General features: G+C 37.5%; 1 protein-coding gene across 2 annotated transcripts in view; it reads right to left on the reverse strand.

Moving 5' to 3' along the window:
* Positions 1-2,446: 2,446 nt before the first annotated feature.
* FAT4 (FAT atypical cadherin 4) overlaps positions 2,447-19,249 on the reverse strand; it is a 172,657-nt gene continuing 155,854 nt past the window's right edge. For both annotated transcript variants that reach the window (XM_079921069.1, XM_079921068.1), the window contains 6 exons: positions 18,818-18,903; positions 17,423-17,602; positions 14,021-14,145; positions 12,126-12,343; positions 7,842-8,103; positions 2,447-5,225 (listed from right to left, as the gene is read on the reverse strand). In XM_079921069.1, the coding sequence (XP_079777195.1) occupies positions 3,361-5,225; positions 7,842-8,103; positions 12,126-12,343; positions 14,021-14,145; positions 17,423-17,602; positions 18,818-18,903 (2,736 nt within the window). In that variant the 3' untranslated portion in view covers positions 2,447-3,360. The remainder of the gene's footprint in view (positions 5,226-7,841; positions 8,104-12,125; positions 12,344-14,020; positions 14,146-17,422; positions 17,603-18,817; positions 18,904-19,249) is intronic.

Consider the following 19,249-nt stretch of genomic DNA (forward strand, 5'->3'; position numbering starts at 1 on the left):
AAATCATTTTCACCTTTTATACATTAATTTTATCATCATGTTGAATTCAAGTGAATAAAAATGCATTTGCATGAAAAGAGTGATTTTTTAGGTGTGTTGTCGGGAAGTAATAAAGCCACAGGATGATATATTTTTTTTCTTATAAATAAAATATAAAGAACATAGCTTTCAATAGTTTAAGTCAGTTATCATTTTCATCACCCTTTGTGTGGGTAAACATTTTAAGGGCAACATGTGAGGCAGAAGTTGTCCTCCACTCCCTTATGATGCTCTGTTTTCCTCAAATGATTTTAACATATCTGAACAAGTGGTCAATGAAATCAGCGAACTTAGAAGATTTTGGAAAGAGCCTTGAAAGCAACAGCAATGGGCTCCTTAAGAGCTGAGTGATTGGAGTCCTGTGCCATGTTGCCAATCCAAGCCCACAGATCTTGTGGCTGAGTGATCACAAGCTGCTTTTCCTGGCAACATGCCCACTAAGATATTTTCTATGTGTACCTGAAGGAAAGTCATGTTTCCTCCACAACAGACATGCAGGAAGAGCCCCAAAGAGTGACTGTATTCCAGGCAATCCAATATACCCTTGCAACGGCTGGATTAAAATTCTGAAGGCATGATTTTATGTGTGAAACTGCAGGTCACCACTAGCAATTAATTTGTGGGGATTGTTACCTTGTCAGTTTGTCTTCAATCCCCATTCCACTGCAGTAATGTTATGTCATGTCACTGTTTCGGTAAGGATTAATTTCCATTTTGAGTGAAAATTTCATTGCATACATTTTTGATTTGTTTTGCTATATAAGTATTGTTCTTGCTTCAGTGGAAAAGATTTAAAGAAGAACCAAAGGCTAGAAATTTTCCAATAAAAATTCTATCTTATGCCGAAACTGGGATCAATTAATCAAGGGAATAGTAATTCTCTAACTCACAAAGAATTCCTAGAGAATTAGAATACAGAATCCTGGCATCACATTCCTTCTCCTTAACCCTTAGCTATAATCATGTTTATCATTTTGCTTTTAGCTCTGTTCTCAATTATAGAGTTTATATTCTTGAGGACATTGAGATGCTTCAGAGTTTCTCAGAAAGAAAAATGTATCCTGTTTTGAGTTATGCAAAGCTAGCAACATGTTCCCATATTTGGTGCATAGATTCATAATCCTAAAATTCATAGGGAAATACTAAAATATGTTGGCTTATTGCAGGTGACCAAAAAAACCCCCCAAATTAGATTAGCATCTTACACTCAGTCCCTAAATTGTGTTATATGAATACTATAATTTAGATTATACCCACATTTTATTTTCTATCAATAATTCTGGCACAGATCTCAATCTGTTGTTATTAATTTAAAATATTTTATTTACTAAAAGCTTTTTCATATGTTATGTACTGAGAACTTTTACATACGGTTAAAATCTCTATTCATTATGGGGCAACCAGTGGTAGAGGATAATATTCTCAGCAAATATTAGGTGTGGGGCAGGTATTTAATTACAAAAAGTGCTGAGGTTGTGACATAATTTGCAGAAGTCCTGTTATTTCAGATATAACTATTTATTCACCACTGGATTTCTTCCGGGCTAGTCTCTTCTCCTGGATTGTTTCACTCTTGGGTGACTACGCGAAAACAGGGGTTTGTCTTGGCTAAGATAGTACGTAAAATTTGTTTAGAATTTATGCAGCAGAGCGATCAATAAATTAAACACAGGTATGCGTTACAGAGCTTTCACTGTCATTCTTCCTACCCACGACTGGATTTAGAAAAGTTGGGGCTGCATCCTTGGAGAAAATGAGACCCAGACATTTTCCCATAATTAGCTTTAATTCATTGCTACTCCTATTATTATAAGCCTGGTCCAAAGCTGGTCTTTAGTGAACATATCTAGGGGGAACTTCCAAGCATTTTTTGCCAGAATGCTTAAACCAGGCTCATAACAAAGTTAGTCTCCTAAGGTCCAACCTAGTCTAGACTCATTATGCTCTAGGGAAGTCCAAGAACTCTGACAGGTAGGAATGCACTAACGCGACCTTAAAATATCTGTTCTGGCAATTATCCATACTCATGTTTTTTTAAAGAAAATGATGTTGCCCATTTATCATTCAACTTGTCATACCCTATTGACAAGTAAAGACTTTTCTCAATTGGGCATGGAAAGAGTATGGGAAAAAGGAAAAATTAATAGTACACTATGAATGCAAAGTATTTTAAATAAATATTTTAATTCTATCGTTGGCATTTAAAAGTAGAAAGCATACAGTATGTTACAAATATCAAACTGTGAAAAATATGAACGTTACATAAGTAACAAATGTAAAAAAGGTATTTTCTTACCTTCCCTGAAAGTAAGAAAACCATTCAGCATAGGAAAATATCAGTATCAAAAACACAGCTTCGGTGTAAAAAAAAGTTTTTACACAGTATTAAAAAAAGGGTCTACAAAATGACAGAAAGTAAGAAGTGTTGAAATTTGACTTTATATAAATTATAAAAACTGGGTACTTGGGGTAAATGTTAAATGGCTGAAAACTAAGTCCAATCATAGGCTTTCTTTAGGTTGATTCTTTAAAATTTTAAAAGCATAGAACATTTTTCAATAAATAACTTTTAAAAGTGTCTCTGAGACGTGTTGTCAGGACATCTTTCCACAGCAGGAGAGCGGCAGAGTTCTGGGGACAACATTTTGTTCCAAGTGGAAGCCTGATGAAAGTCAGAAGACCAAAATTGTTTACAAAAAAGATTCGGAATTTTTAGCAAAACTTTGTAAGAAAGTTCTAAAGTGCTGAACAAAATGACTTAATTTTAGTACCCACTGTCATGACAAACATATTCAAATATTCAGACATTTCTGAGCAACATCGAATACGGAATCCATAATTCTGAAAAGTGTTAATACTTAGTCGTTCATTCAAGGATAGGAGGGCTCTTTCTACACTTTACAAAGATGGGTTAAACCTCAAGGATCTTGCAATGCAAAACATGACAATAATAATACAATGGAAACAATACACATACCCCACCGTAAAAGCACAAGTTCATTTCGGCAATGGCAACGGTATTAATTTTAAAAGTCACAAATCAAACACTGGTAAATAAGAAAAACCTTTCCAAACGCTGCATGCCACATGACTAGTTACAAAATACAATGCATGCAGGAAAAGAAATTCAACCAAACATATTTAAATTAAAGAGTTGTTCTGAGTCTGTTTCAGCAGCATTGTGGTTATTATTTTTAAGTTTTCCTCTAACACCAGTTCATACTGGCCTGTTTTGCAAATGTGACCCACCCTATTCGGCAACCTTACAATGGTCTGAGTGTTGCTTGTTTTTTATATTTTTATAACGCCAGCACACAAAGGTCACACGTACTGTTCCGCTTCCCCATCTTTGGGGGCTGGTTTAGTGGTCCCACCTTTGCCTTCTTCGTTTGCTGCTGCTTTTTCTGGGAGAGACGCCAAATCTTTAAACACATCTACATAATGGCCAAAGCCAGGGCCCCAGTTCAAAAGGTTGTCCCAGTTGAAATTCCCTGCTTGCTGCCCAAGCTTTAAGGGCAGTGTGTTGTCAGCAACCCCAGGCGCTGCTGCCTGTGTGCCCACAGGTCCTCCCTCAGCCCTGCGGCCGTGGTATCTTCTAGGCTTCAGTCTGGCTCCATAATTATCTTCATCATCTGCATCAGATTCATTGACTTGAGATAATTTGGGCATCCTGGAAGTATATACCATTGGTTTTTCCCTGTCATATTCCATTTCTGAGCAAGTGAAAGACTCATGAGAGTCACTATCAGAGGAAGATTCTGGAGCCGGAATGCCATCCGCTGGGTTCCTCGTTCTGGACAGTGGCCTTCTGCAGTCCTCTTCTGAAGAAGACCTCCCGTGATCTGCACTGCAGATACTTGGGTTTCTAGGGCGAGGGGTGTTTAGCCTCTCCACCTCCTCAATGGAGAGTCCTACTGGTGGAGAAGATTCCAGAGGAATCTGTCCAATTGGCTGCTTCAGGCGACTCCCCGGTCTAGAACCATGAGAGGCCATGGCCTGAGGACTCTTGCTTCTCCTTCCCAGCCTCGCGGCGTAGTTGAAGATGCCGGGTTGGCACACGTCGCCGTGCATTTCCAAAGTATTTCCATCCCTTATCGGAAGATGCAATTCCCTGGCCGGGCTGTTCCTGTAGAAAGTGGAGGACTTGGAGAAAGGAGCTGGGCTGTGTCGAGACAGAGGGTTGGGAGTTGGGCAAGCCGAGTGGCTCAGGGAGCTGGATCTTAAACCTTGACTGTAGGAAGGCTGGTAAGTCAAGCTGCTAGCTCCTAAGGGCATGGGGGACTGCCTGGCGAAGCCTAGCGGACTGTGCCGCTGGATGGAGAATTTCGGGGTGTGGCTGCGGAACTGCTTGTAGTGTTGGATGATGTCTGCGTCTGAAGGGGCGATGCTGCTGGCGTTGTCGATGTCGTAATGCTCTATCTCTTGCTCCGGTGAAGCCAAAGGGGCACTGGGGATGGTTTCTGAGTTGTGGGGAAGATCGGTCTCATCGTAGATGAGGTAGGGGTTCTCCCTTTCAATGATATCAGGCTTCGGGTTCCCTTCGGGCTGTTTCCTCACGGTCATGTCCTCCCCGTAGGGGGGGATGTTGTCTGGATCATCAAAAGCAACGTTCTCACTTCCCTTTTTCTTCTTCTCCTTCGGTTTCTTCTCCTCTTTGGGATTTTTGGCCTTCTTCCCCCGGCACTGGTTACACAGAATCAGGCTCAGGACCAGGAGGGCCAGGACGGTGGCACAGCTGCCCACGATGGCAGGCACGGCCCACAGGGGCAGGGAGATCTCCTCGGGGCCCTGACTCACAACACAGACGTGCCCTCCAGGACTTCCAGCCTTGCACACCCTCCCCGGAGGACAGAAGACACCAAGACAGGCCACCACCGTCTCACAGGTCCTGCCTGTGTGTGACTCCGGGCAGCTACAGGTGAAGCCGGAGTGCAGGCCTGGCTCACAGCTGCCCCCGTTCTGGCACGGGTGGGAGGCGCAGTCCCCGGGGGGGACGCACTTGTACGCGTGCCACTGATTGATGCACAGCAGATCTCCCCAGCAGGGGTTACTGGCACAAATGTTCGGGCCACGACAGCCCATCTTCACTGAGGGATCCGTCTTCGAAATGGAGGCCAAGCTGTGCTTCCCGCTGAAAGGAAGACTTTCTCCGCCGTACAGCACAGAAGCGATGCAGCCATCAAACCCTGCCGGGGCAAGAAGGAGCAGTAAGGCGTTTTAGGGAAAACCAAAGGCCTAACAGGCTGCACAGATCTGCCGAAGAGAAGCTTCACAATCACATCACGAGAGTTTAGACACCACAGTCCCAGCGCCATCACCCCGTCCGAAGGCAATAAATCCGTGCATATTACAACAGAAGTTAGCAAGATGAGTAAGATTTCCATAACAGAACGTGGAGCAGATTGCTGGCATCCTGCTCTTTCTGAACATTCATGAAGGGCGCTAACAGGCTGCGTCTTCGTTTTATCCCTCCTTTAATTATCTGTTGGTTTTATTTTTAGAGTCTATGTACCAAGAATTACATACATAAAAATAAATTTTATTTTAAAACTACTTAAAAAGAACCAAAATTAGGCCAATAGCTTCAAGCATTAGATCTTGCACTCTCAGTGGAGGTGATACTGCTCCCAAGGGGGGAGTTGAACATAGCTTCTTAAGGAGTAAAAGAAAAATCTTAGCTATTACCATGACTTGTGGGCCTCCAAAGGGCAGATATAGAGTATACTTGTGGCAGGAACATGGGGGGCGGAGATGTGGATAAATCAGGAGGTTGGGATTAACATATAAACACTACTATGCGTAAAATAGATAACCAACAAGGACCTACTGTATAGCACATGGACTCAATATTTTGTAATAACCTATAAGGGAAAAGAATCTGTATGTGCATATCTGTGTGTGTATATATATATATATATATATATATATATATATATATATATATACACATATATATATATAACTGAATCACTTTGCTGTATACCTGAAACTAATAGAACATTGTAAGTTAATTACACTTCAATAAAAAAATGGAGTATACTCATTCAATTAACATTTTATGCGGTAGTGATGGCAGGGGTTGGAAAAGAAGATCTAACACAGTTCCTTAGAGGGAGATGATTTTAAAAAAAGTTGAGAAAGACTTTGTTACACTAATATTTGTGTGCTAATATTGCTAATGCTCCAGTCACAAAGCCCAAGAATATATCTTGACACTAACAAGAGGGCGTAATTTACATTGGCTTATTTTCTTACAACATCCAAATGAATTAGCATCCGTATTCTAAAACAGGCTAAATACATATGAACTAATTATTACCTAGGCTTTAACTTTCATGCTTTGACTCCTTTGCTCTGCAACACATTTTTAAATTTTCCTCTTTGGTGCATCATTCCACCCTAGTGTCATTTCCATTCCTGATACACTCTTTTTCCGTGAGTTCCTGGGACATCTGCTTTTGTCCCTCCTCTCCTGGTTTTCTTTTTATGGCTTAGTCCCCTTTCTGTCTCATTCTCCTCTAGACAGCCATTGGCTCTTAGAATTACTCAAGGTAAGGCCCTGGGCTTTGTTTTTACTCTACACCCTCATATTTCCTTATCATATCCATGCCCAGTACTTCCGTTACCTGCTCGACACTCATAACTCCTAAATAAGTATTTCCAACTGGTCTACTCCTGATTTCTAACCCATCTACCCAAAGGTCTTTCTCAAAGGTGCTCCAAACTCAGAAAGCTCCAAACAAAATCTTGATGTTCCCCATAGATATAGATATAGATATATTTTTTGCACCCTTCTGCAGTTTCCTCTCTTAGAGGCACTACCCATTAGTTGGAATGTCAGAAACCTTCCTGAATTTTACCAAAAGCATCAACACTTTGGCTCATTTTCATTCCTAAAATATTCTTCCTTATCCACTACTTTTAAACTCCTGTGCCACCAAACCAGTCCAAGCTCACACAATACTTTGCGTAGATCACTGCAATATCTTCCCAGCTAATTTATGCAAGTCCCCTCTTGTCCTTCTCCAATGTATTTTCCATGGTGTAGCCGGAAAAATCTTTAATGTCACTGTATATCTGATTTTGATACTTCTGTGATTAATTTTTCAGTAACTTCCCATTGTTCCAAGAATGAGATAAAAATTGCCACATAGTCTAGGAGAACTTTTATTCTCCAACTTCATCTTTCATCTGTGACATCAGTCCCCAATATTCTGGGTTCTGTGATCCTGACTTAATTTGCTTCTTTCCCTTTAGTTCCCATCAATATAAATTAACTTTCATACTTTCCCATCCTCATCTTCATAGTTCAGATTTAAGTACAAATGCCAATTTCCAGAGAAGTTTCCCCTTCTCCACGTTTTTGGCAATCCCTTAGAATTCTATATTCTTCCTCACATCATTTATCATAGGTTAAAATAATATAGTTACTTGTGTAATGATTTGATTGATGTTTGTCTTCCTTACAGGACCATGTATTCTATGAAAAGAGTCCACCATTGTAGTTCATGCCAAGTACCTACAGGGCTGTATGTTGTGTGAATGAACAAACGGATGAGTAAATGAATGAATGTATAAATAAATATTTGGTACACAAAGAAAGGATCAAAACACCCTGGGCTGAGTTATGAACTTGGTAGAAAATGCCTAAAGAAAGTGATGACCAATAATTTATTACCAACTTTCTAAAGGTAGTTATGATAGTCTTAGAATATTCATAATGGACATTAACAGATATCCAACTACTTTTAGAGGAACAATTTTACCTTTCTTTTGTGCCTCTACTCAACACAAGCATTTACCTGTTTGAGTATCTCGATGAGCTTGATTGGGAGGAATTCCTCCAAGAGATATAGTGAGCACATCGAGGCCACCAAAATCCTGAGTAGGGTGAATGATATCTCTGTTATAAATTCTGTCGATGGACAATACTGTAGCTGTTCCATTTTTTCCAATTAGAAAAGTATGCCAGTGGCCGTCAGCAACGTAGACTTCAGGAATATTTCTCTCCACTTTCCCAGCAATTCCTGCATCTGACGTAAAATGTACTTTGCCATTCTTAATCTGTAAAATATATTAAAAGTAGTGTACAATTAAACTATGGTATGCTTGAATAAAAATAAAAGTGCTGTGAAACCTTAAAACATTGATCAGTTTAAAGCAGAGAGAACAGTTGAGGAGTCTGGTTGTGTTAGAGTATGACTTTACAATTGTAGTTAACATATACCTTCACATATAATAGGTTCAGCAGTTTTCAAGATATTCTTATATTTATAACTAATTTTTCCAGATGTATAGATTTATTTTCCAGAACGCAACTGAGATAAATAATAGGGTGAATACTAATTTTAAAATAGGTAAATCACACCTTTTAATGAGTACTTATATTAAAATGGCAACTGCAAGTTTAAAAAAATTGTTTTGTAAATGGCCCATAGCTATCAAAAAATTTTAAAACTATATCCAAAATGAGAAATCAATGATTAACTATAAATGAAGCATAGTTGGAAAAGTGAAGACATGAAGAAATTGTTTTACCTGTCATCTACTACACACTGGAATTTTATCTTAAAAAATCATGCTTATTATTTATTAAGATGACCACTATGATGAATAAAGGGAGAGTTCTTAATAATGAGGCATCTGGACAAGTCTTTATTTTGGCTGTCTTTTAAAATTTATCTAAGGGATATTTGGTTTCTTTTACTTCGCCCAGTAGAACATTGGGTAACAGGATGCTCTTACTCCAGTTTCCAGCTCCCAAGTTTCCAGTTTTCTAAGTAGACACTTAGAAAATGAAATAATTTATAAGGCAGGATGAAAAGAGCATAATCCCATCACTACTGCCAGACAGAGCCGGTGCCTCGGCCGGGGGATAAAGTGGCACTGTGTATCAAATGACGGGAATGAAAGGATGGATCCGTTTATTTTGTCACTCAGATCAAATGCTTTTTCTACATGCAACAAACACATCTGGTAGAATTAAAAATGAGTTCATTTTTACTTTATGGAAAATATGCCTAACACATTTACATAAGTTATTCATAATGTAATATTTTATTAAAGCAGTTTCTCCAGATAGTAATATATTCCAGTACTGAACCCAGGGGAAAAAAAAAGAAAACTGTGGTTAAATGACAATAACATTTCATCGAATGGGCAATGTCTCATGAAACAGACAGTGAAAACAGCAACTCCTCTTTGGTTATAGGCAGCGTCCTTTTTGGAAAGAAGCCTTGAGAAGAGTCTTCCGCAAGCTCTGCGTTTCTCTCCTAATTGATCACACCATGTCATTCTTTCATTCGACCAATTTCTGATGACAGGGTCCTTGGAACATGCCATGGAGTAGGATGAATAAGAATATATGTTTCCATTACAACATTCTTCATGTTCTCCTTCTCCCCAATAATACTCTACCTAACTCTTCTACCCACCCTAACTTTTGAAACGTCATGCTCATTTTTTGCTTGGTTTTACTTATTCATAGATTGATTTGCTCACTTATTTATTTTTGACTCTGTAGAGCTCGGAATCATCCTAACCCTGTACGTCATACCTGGCCTCACTTCAAAAGAAAAACAAACAAACAAACAAACAATACACCAAAAATCAGAATTGATTTGGAGTAGAAACAAAGCCCATCATCTGGCATTATTACATTTCCAAATATGGAGATACCCGATGTGCCGTGAAAGAAGAGAGATTTGTGAAACAATTTAAATACAGTTCAAAAGTCGTTATACATAAGAATGCTTTTCTTTTGTTTTCCTCTCTGAAATTTTCTCTCCTTAGTTTCTTTTTTTATCTGAATTAAAAAAGAAAGAAATAAAAGAAGGGGAAAAAAGAGAGAGAGAGAGAAAAAGCAACTGTCAGAAACTGAGCCAAAAGACAGAGGAAAACCAGGGGCCTAGGTCACTGATAAGCCAACTGATAAGTAACAGTCCATTCTAACTTGCTTCCTCGCCTGGATAAGCAGATCGGATTCCTGTCATCCAAGTAACTTGCTTACTTACAAAAGTCACTCTCTTCCTGTCTGTTCAGTTCTTCTTAATCACTGTTTCTTTTTAATCTATTTACTATACCTGCCAAACCCCTGAATCTCCGAAAAACCGCCTTTCAAAATTTTCATACAAAAGAAATGTGCATTTTGGTCTGCATTAGTCATTATTTTTACTCATTTTCCCTTCAGGGAAAAAAGAAATCTCTTTCTAAGTGCTTGCTACCAATGCAACGAAATCTGGAGAAGCTGCATGCTGCTGTCCTGTTGGAAATGCAAGATTTTATGGCGACAAAAACGGATGTCGACATTCAGCTTCTTCCTTGAGGAAGAAAAATATTCTGTCTCCAATTTCTTCAAGCACATTGTTTTTGTATCTCTTGGCTTAAAGAGGTAGCATACAGAAATATTTCATATGTCATTTAAATGGCACGAGGACTTGGAAGCAGCCTAACAGATAACGCACAGACTCAATGTCAAAGCCTCTCAATGAATATAAAAAAGGTTTCTGGTAGAATATGGTGGTCTACTTCTTTCCTTACTTTCTTTACTTCCAATACACTTTTCAATGAAAACCATAAACACCGAATAATAACGTTATACAGTGACTTAGGTGTTTCGTTTTGCAGCAGTTACTCTATTAATTCTGGATCTGGGCTCTTTGTTTCAACAATGGAGGTAAAATTATAACCTGAAGATATTCTTCAACTGTATTAGGGCAGCGTTTCTCAACCTCAGCATTGACATTTCAGACTGGATGGTTCTTTCTTGTGGGGTGTTGTGGTGAGCACTGAAGGGTGTTTAGCAGCATATTTGACTTCTACCCACTAGATGTTGGCAGCAGTACCCTCCTCACTCCCAACAACCAAGACAATAAAAATGTTCCCAGGCTTTGCCAAATATCCCCTGTGGAGGGGTGGTGAAGTCACCCCCAGCTGAGAATGGCTGGACTAGGGGGATTATGAGAATTTTAAAAAGATTGTTTTTTATACTATTTAAAGCTATGTACAGGCCACATAACAACCGAGTTGGCTGGGACAGAGAGAAATTTTGAGAATAAATACGCTGAAGTTTAAAGGTGCATGTCTGTTTTTATTTTTAGCATTTTATGTGAATTAAACCTAGTAATTTTCTATGCATATTGCTCTTTTCTTTATGAACTAAGCTGTCAGTAATTTTCAAAATATTGAGTTAAAAGTGAAAATAATTCAGGAAATCTGGATTTGCTTTCTTAAGAATGAACTAAAATTCATATAAAAATTACCAGCAGATTTATAATAGACTGAATGATATTAATAAAAAAGCAGTTGATATAACTAAACTAAAAAAAATGATGGTCTGAAAGATGAAGTCTTATTTGTGGGAAGGAAAGCAGAATAACCATTTTAGAAATTAAGAAAGCTAAGAGCTGACAGGAAATGCATATGTAATGAAATGATTCACTAGTTTAGCATCTCATTTATAGCTGAGGAAAAAAATGTGTAAAAGCCTAATGATAAATCAATCGTGAAATATAATGTTTCAGAAATATTTATTTAGAAATTATTTGGAGGAGTTAACTGAAATTTTACTTACCATAAATTCCAAAGGTATTTAATTTCACAGGATTTACCTGAATAGTGAATTGAATATATGTTCCAGAATAAAGCCAGAAAATTTCAAAAATTTTTTATTCTAATCATTCCAATTAATATATACATAACAATGCTTGGAATAATTCTGGGAAAAACATAATTTTCCATTTCAAAGACATACTATCTTTTTGTTTCACTTTGTTTAAAAGTAGGGTAAAAACAATATAAATTTTTATCTGGCAAAATAGATTGCAACAAATTCTTTCTTTGCTGGCCTACACAGCAGTGCTCTCTACTCTAAACAAAAGTGTTTAGAAACCAAACCATTCAGTTCTTTGTTACTCTGGCCAATGCCTGAGGAATAGTTAAGATAGATGATATTGGAATAGTGCCCAGCCTCAGTCGGAACTCTAATGGGTTGTGAAGAAAAGGATAGAAATTATGGGAGAAGTGATTTAAACCATGACACAGCAGGCGGTCTAATCAAATGAAGTCACCATTAGCTTTTATCTTACCTTCACAGTAGTGTAATTGCTGCTTTCTTGGATATGGATTAAAATGCCATTCTCGCTTCTTGTCCTGAATTTTACTTCCAGACTGTTCACACCAAAAGGTTCCAACATGGCACCTCGGATGCTCTGTCTCAACAAATACTCCCGCTTCTCATTCTGACTCATGTGGTAGTCCAAGCGCCCTTTGCCTTCTAATGATAAGGCCGTGTCAGGAGTAATAGCTGAAAGCCAATGAATAAAGGGAAACATGAATGCATCCAATAGGCATTTCTTAAAGAGTTTCTTTGGTGACAAAAATATTATAAAAAAAGAACAATGAAAATATTAAGTTTTTGGAATTAGTGTCCCTTAATCCTCCTCTGAAAAAATAATTCCCACTTGTGAATTATTGTGTAAGTTGATTTCAAATGCTTAAATCCATTTCAGAACCATGAAATATAAAACATTTTATGATAATTATTCATTTGGAAAATATTCATTAAAATATTTGATACATGCTACATACATTATGAATACCTCGAGAGATAGCCACATGTTAAAAATATACAGTTGAAGAATTTGATTATAAGTTTCACTGTGTTTCTAAAATTAATAAATCCATATATGTTTTCACAGTTATAATGATTTGTAATCTTTAAAGCCTCTAACATGGAAAATTTGAACAAAGAATTGTACAAACATTCACATTTGTAAGTAACTTTATTAGTAGCAATAATCACATCGAATTTAATTTGTCATCATGTATAAACATCATATGTAATTATAATTTTTCATAATCTGATAAAATGTTCACACTTCTGAAGTATAAAAGTGTGTTATAGCTAATAGAGCTAAAGAAAGGACATAAAGAAAATGAGCTCAAAAGGGCTTCAGCAATGAATGGTACATTTTAAGAAGGTAAACTTTGTAGTATGTGAATTATATCGCTACTAAAAAGAAAAAACTGCAGGCATTGCTCAAGTGAGTGACATTTTATTTTCCAAATATAGTTGGGTTCCTACCTACTAAATACTCATTACTTTTAAAAATATCATGTGACAATGTACTTTTCCCATGTTTTGATTTTATCCTAAATAAACACAATTATACTCTGCTACTAAGATTTTTTTATTATAGTATATATGTAATTTAATCATAAATTTCTATTCATTCTCATATTATAATAGAATCAAATGACTACTCAAAAAGTGATCAGATAAGTGCAATGATTTAAGCAGTAACCACTTATCTGAAAATAAAGCAATTTTTATAAAAGAGACTCCATTAGGGTTAGTTAGTGGGATATACAACTTGAAATTAGAGAATGCCATGTTCTAATGATGGCTTGAACATCATTAATGTCTTAATAACAATAAAATTAGGCTTTAGAAACAAATAACTAATAAAAGAATTTAAAAAGTAATATTCGAAGCCAATTCCAATAATTGCAATTTAAAATTTAAGTATCACCTTGAACTATAACAGATTTTATTGCCATTGCATGTTTTGAACTCAGTGTTTAGTGATTTAGTATTATACTTTTCAACCAAATACAACATATTCACCAGAGAAATATCCCCTAAGTGCAGATAATATTAAGCCAAAGCCTGAATATAGCCCCTGGCTTTGCAAATTGTCTAGCATTCCTATAGGTAAAACAAAAATAACTAAGTGATATATTTATAAAATGGAAATGAAGGACATATTTAGTAAATAATTCTAAAAGGATTTCGCTCTTCCTCAGGTTAAAACATGAATTAAAAAATGTCACTGTGTTTTACCAATTATTGCCCATTTAATATTTTCAATATTTAGAATCAAAACATAATTCTTTTACTTCAATTACATATTTGGGTGCATATATTTATACTTTTAATGGTTATTATAATTTCTGGTGGAAGATGAAACAGCTTGCATACATTTTTCACAATATTTCCCAGTCAGTCCTTCTCTGCAATGACACTGCTGCCACGACCAGTAATCCGTACACGTGCCACCATGTTGGCAGGGACTGTGAGTACAAGCACCTTCTAGTCTAGGGCATCTAAAATAAACAGAATAAAGACGCATAAAGCACAAAATCAGGTGGGAGGACATTTGTTAAAATTAGATATAAACTTTTATTAATCTGCTTAGCTTTCATGAACTCATATCTTTGAAACTCAGGCTACAACTATATTTGGAGCATCTAATCTAACAAGGTGTCCTGTAACACATGCCCTGTCTCATTCATAGTGGAGAAGATTAAACAAAATAACAACTTACACAATAAAGAAAAGAGGTGATCATTCCTTTTTAAAATTAATGCTTAATTGAGCAAAGCCTCTTGGTCAAATAAACACTTTGGTTCACGTGCTCTCGGGGCCACATTTTTATCTGAATACCCATCTCCTCCATCAGACAACTCACACACCTAATGTTTATTGAATGGCTACTACCTGCCAAGCACGGTTCTAAGTATGGAGATAAAGTGATGAAAAAAATCCATGTGTTCATGGAATATTTCTTTTTCCTTGTGGGGGACACAGACAAAAAACAAAAAAATATATAATTGTGTAGTATGTTAGAAAGAAGGAAGTTTTATGGGAAAATTAAGGCAGAGAAAGGGGATTGGGAGTTTTGAGGGGATTGCTGGATCTCTAGGTTAGGGAGTGAAGGAAGGATCTGTTTTCATAAAGTCCTAAACAAAGGGAGAGAGAGAAAAGTATATCTGATAGAAGATCATTCCAGGGAGAGGAAAGAGCCGAGTGAGGAAGTCCTGAAGTGAAAGTGTCCTTTGCATGTTTGAGGAACATCAAGTGGCCAATATCGTCAGAACAACGTGAACAAGAAGAGCAGGTAGATAATGGTAAGGAAGTCAAGGGTGTGGAAAGAGCTATCTCAAAAATGGCTGGGACTTGGGCTTTCCTGGTGGCACAGTGGTTAAGAACCTGCCTGCCAATGCAGGGGACATGGGTTCGAGCCCTGGTCCGGGAAGATCCCACATGCCCAGAGCAACTAAGCCCATGCACCACAACTACTGAGCCTGCGCTCTAGAGCCCACAAGCCACAACTACTGAAGCCCACGCGCCTAGAGCCCAAGCTCCACAACAAGAGAAGCCACCACAATGAGAAGCCCACGTACCACAACGAAAAGTAGCCCCCACTCGCCTCAACTAGAGAAAGCCTGTGTGCAGCAATGAAGACCCAATGCAGCCATAAATAAATAAATAAATAAATAAATGAAAAGAAATGGCTGGGAAGTGACCTAAGGACCTCCACATTTGCCACCCATGCTGGATGTCTGCTGAACACTCTAAATTAAAACTGCTGAATAGTTGTTAAGTTGCAAAAAGGAAAGAATAATGTTGAGAACTGGACTTTTTCTGGACTAAAGAAAACATACCTTTCCCCAGTAACAAACGAGATGTGCTCCATAACCCAATCACATGTATAGAATAATTTTACCCTCCAGTCCAAATTCTGCATTAATTTCCCTCATTTCCCTATAAAAAACCCCTGCCCATTTTCTTCTGGTGGGACATTAGTTTGGTTTCCCCTGGAATCTGTGATCCCCGAGTTGCCATTCTAAGACTCCAAATAAAATGCCTTTATGCCTCTTTACAGTTCCTGGTCCATTTGGTTGACAAGAGGAAGGTCAGCCTTATAAGTCAGGGTAAGAACTGACCTCTGTTTTTATTTTATTTATTTTTTCTTTTTAAAAAAATTTTGTTTTATATTGGAGTATAGTTGATTAACAATGTTGTGTTAGTTTCAGGTGTACAGCAAAGTGATTCAGTTATACATATACATGTATCTATTCTTTTTCAAACTCATTTCCCGTTTAGGTTATTACAGAGTACTGAGCAGAGTTCCCCATGCTACAATAGGTCCTTATTGGTTATCTGTTTTAAATATAGCAGATTGACATGACTTCTGTTTGCTGGTGGATTGAATGTGGTTTGTCAGAAAGGGAGGAGTCAAAGGTGGTCTACAAATTGTGGCTGACCAGGTGGGTAGACTGAGTTATTATTACCTGAGATGGGAAAACCTGGAAGGAGTGGGTTTGGGAGAAGTCAGGAAGGAAGGCCAGAAGTTCAGTTTTAAACTTAAGTTTGAAATACTTGTTAGAAATACACACAGGATATTCCGTATGCTGTTGGATATGAGGGTCTAAAGTTCAGAGGAGACGTCAAGTTTAAGATAAACATTTCAAAGTCATCAGCTTTAGCGATAGTACTTAAAAGCAAGGACTATTAAAAATGACTTAAAAATGAATATAGATACAAATGAGAAGAGGTTAAGGAGATGGGAAGAAGAATCAGAGTAAAAAACCGGGGGCATACCGTGTGCTGGTGGACAAACTAATAATGTTGTTCTCAATGTTGCTGAAGTTCAAATAAGATGAGACTTGACCATTGATTTTAGCAACACAATGGTTATTGATCACTTGACAGAGACAGAACAATGTGAAAATGGGATTAACCAAGTTTAAGAAAAAAGGGGGGTGGGGAGAAATAGAAGCCTGAATTGAAATGAGAAAAGAAACACTTTAGAAAGCTGGAGTACTGTTTTAAGACGGTTTGGGGGGATGGAGTCTATCACATAAAAAGGGGTTGGTCTTTGTGGGAATAAGAACAGTTCATTCAGTAATAGTATACAGGGTAGACTATAGGCTGCATGGGAAGATGTGGAGGAATGAGCTTTGGGGAGTTTTGTTTCGATTGCCCCAATTTTCTGAGCAAGTTAGGAAGCAAATTCATTAGCAGGAAAAAGGATGCAGGAGATGATGTTTGAGGTTTATGGAAAGAACAGACGTGAAATAGTTACTGAGGAAGTGAAAAGTGACTAAACTAGGAGAATATAATATATTGCCAGGCAATAATTGTGGCTGCACTAGAGGCTAACAATCAGGAATTTAAAGAGACTATGAACTCTTCAAGAGCAAGGATCTGCCTTGTCCGTTTATTTGAGCCTAGGGCCAGGCCAAGGGAATACGTACATTTATATGTAAAACTATTTAATTTCAACTAGTTTTTGTACATATTATTGCTAACACTTATATATTACTATGTGCCAGGTTCCTTTCTATGTGATTTACTTACTTAACTCATATATTCTTCACAACTATGTAAGGTAAAAGGTATATGCATACATATATGCACACATCCATTTGTTTTTTCCAAAATTTCACAGCTATAAGTAAAAAATTGAAATTCAAAACAGCATAATACATTTGGTATTTTTAGGGCTTTGGGCACAAGAATTTCATATTTTGATGTTCAATCATCATACACTTTTGGTGTCTTTCTTTAAAATGGTAAGAAGTAAGGTTGCCATACTGATCTAGGATGCCTTGTGCTGCCAGAGCTTGGCTTGGTTCCAGAGGTCTTCCATTGACTGCAAACTCCATTATACACCCAACAAAATCATGGCTTTCCACGTGTCCTCTCCTCTGAAGGATTGGTTCTAGCGATCTGATACCTCCAACTGTGACTCGATTTGGCTGAATGTCAAGAGTCCTGCATAAGAAAGGAAAGGTACGTGTATTAGTACCAATGCAACAGATTTCAGTAGAATGTTTAGCTTAAGAAGAGGTGACTAGGGACTTCACTGGTGGTCCAGTGGTAAAGAATCCACCTTCCAGTGCAGGGGACATGGGTTCAATCCCTGGTCGGGGAACTAAGATCCCACATGCCGCTGGGCAAGTAAGCCCCATGCCACAACTACTGAGCCCACGCGTGCCTCAACTACAGAGCCCGCGTGCTACAAACTACAGAGCTCACGTGCTCTGGAGCCTGTTTGCCACAACTAGAGAGAAGCCTGTGCGCCACAGCCAAGGGTCTGCTCGCCACAACGAAAGATCCCGCGTGCCTCAACTAAGGCCTAATGCAGCCAAAAAAATAATAAACAAACAAACAAATAAATAAAAGAAGAGGTGACTATAATTTTTTCTGGCATGTAGTAAAGCATGGTATATTTGAATGGGAAACATTACCTATGGATGCATGTCCTCTAAATAGATACCTACAGGATTGTTAGATTTTCAGGGTATGAAAAATAACAAAACTAATGGAAATAATAGGTTCAGTTAGTCACATGAGATGTATATAACAATGTTGAGTCTTAGAGAAGGAGCATACTATCGGAAAGAAAATAAAATGCAGTAGAAGTGACAACTCTAATATTAATGTCAGATTATGTTTTTCCTTCACTACAGAGATTATAAGGAATGCCATTAAGTTGATTAAAGCAAACGAATGATGTGTCACTATTTCTTTTTCTCTGTTTGTTACTATTTCTAACAAAATCACTATGTTTTAGGTGAGGTAATGTTGTATTTCACCTTCAGGTGCTATTGAAAAATATCTGCCAATCATTGTCACATACAACTTTCAGAAAATACATTTAAAAGAGGTGGGATACTTATCCTAACCTTCTTGCAGGACCCAGGTCACGTGCAACTATTTCATGAAGCTTCTCAAAGAGGATAGGCTATGTTCATCTTCCCTTTCTCTAACTTTATCCTCATCTGTACCACTTCATTTTTACACCCTTTTTTACACATGTTGTAGTCTACTTATTAACTTTTTATTTTACAGTATGAAAATCCCTTTGGAGAAGACAAAATATCTTAAACTTTTATATAATACTGAGCATAATAAAATGATTGTTAAGGTATAATTTCATTTTGAATGTCAAGGAATAATAAAGATCAAACTAAAAATTTTACTTACCAGTCATCTGAAACTGCCACATTACTAACAGTGCAGTACCCTGGTTCTTGGTTCTCAGAACAAGAGTCCACAGTTAAGGAAGCTGCCTATAAAGCAAAAGAAAGAGATGTTCAGTTTGGATTCTAGTGACCCTGTTGTCCTTTTCAGCCAACACTATCCAGGACTCGTTTCTATATGGACATGATTTTAAAGTTGAAATACATTTTTGATGTAGTATATTATAATATTATATAATTATAATACATGCTCAAATTAGGGGTACATATTTCTTTGATATATCCAAAGTTAAAATTGTGAAATTATTGCATGTAAGAAGTGGGAGGGTACTTTTAAAAATCTCCAGCCCCTTTGTTTTATAGATGAAAGAATAAAAATGTTATTAATGTCTCTTAGGATATCATACGTTAGGTCTGGGACAGCTTCCTGGGATTA

The sequence above is a fragment of the Stenella coeruleoalba genome, assembly GCF_951394435.1.
Source record: "Stenella coeruleoalba genome assembly, chromosome: 4".
In the NCBI taxonomy this organism is placed as follows: Eukaryota; Metazoa; Chordata; class Mammalia; order Artiodactyla; family Delphinidae; genus Stenella; species Stenella coeruleoalba.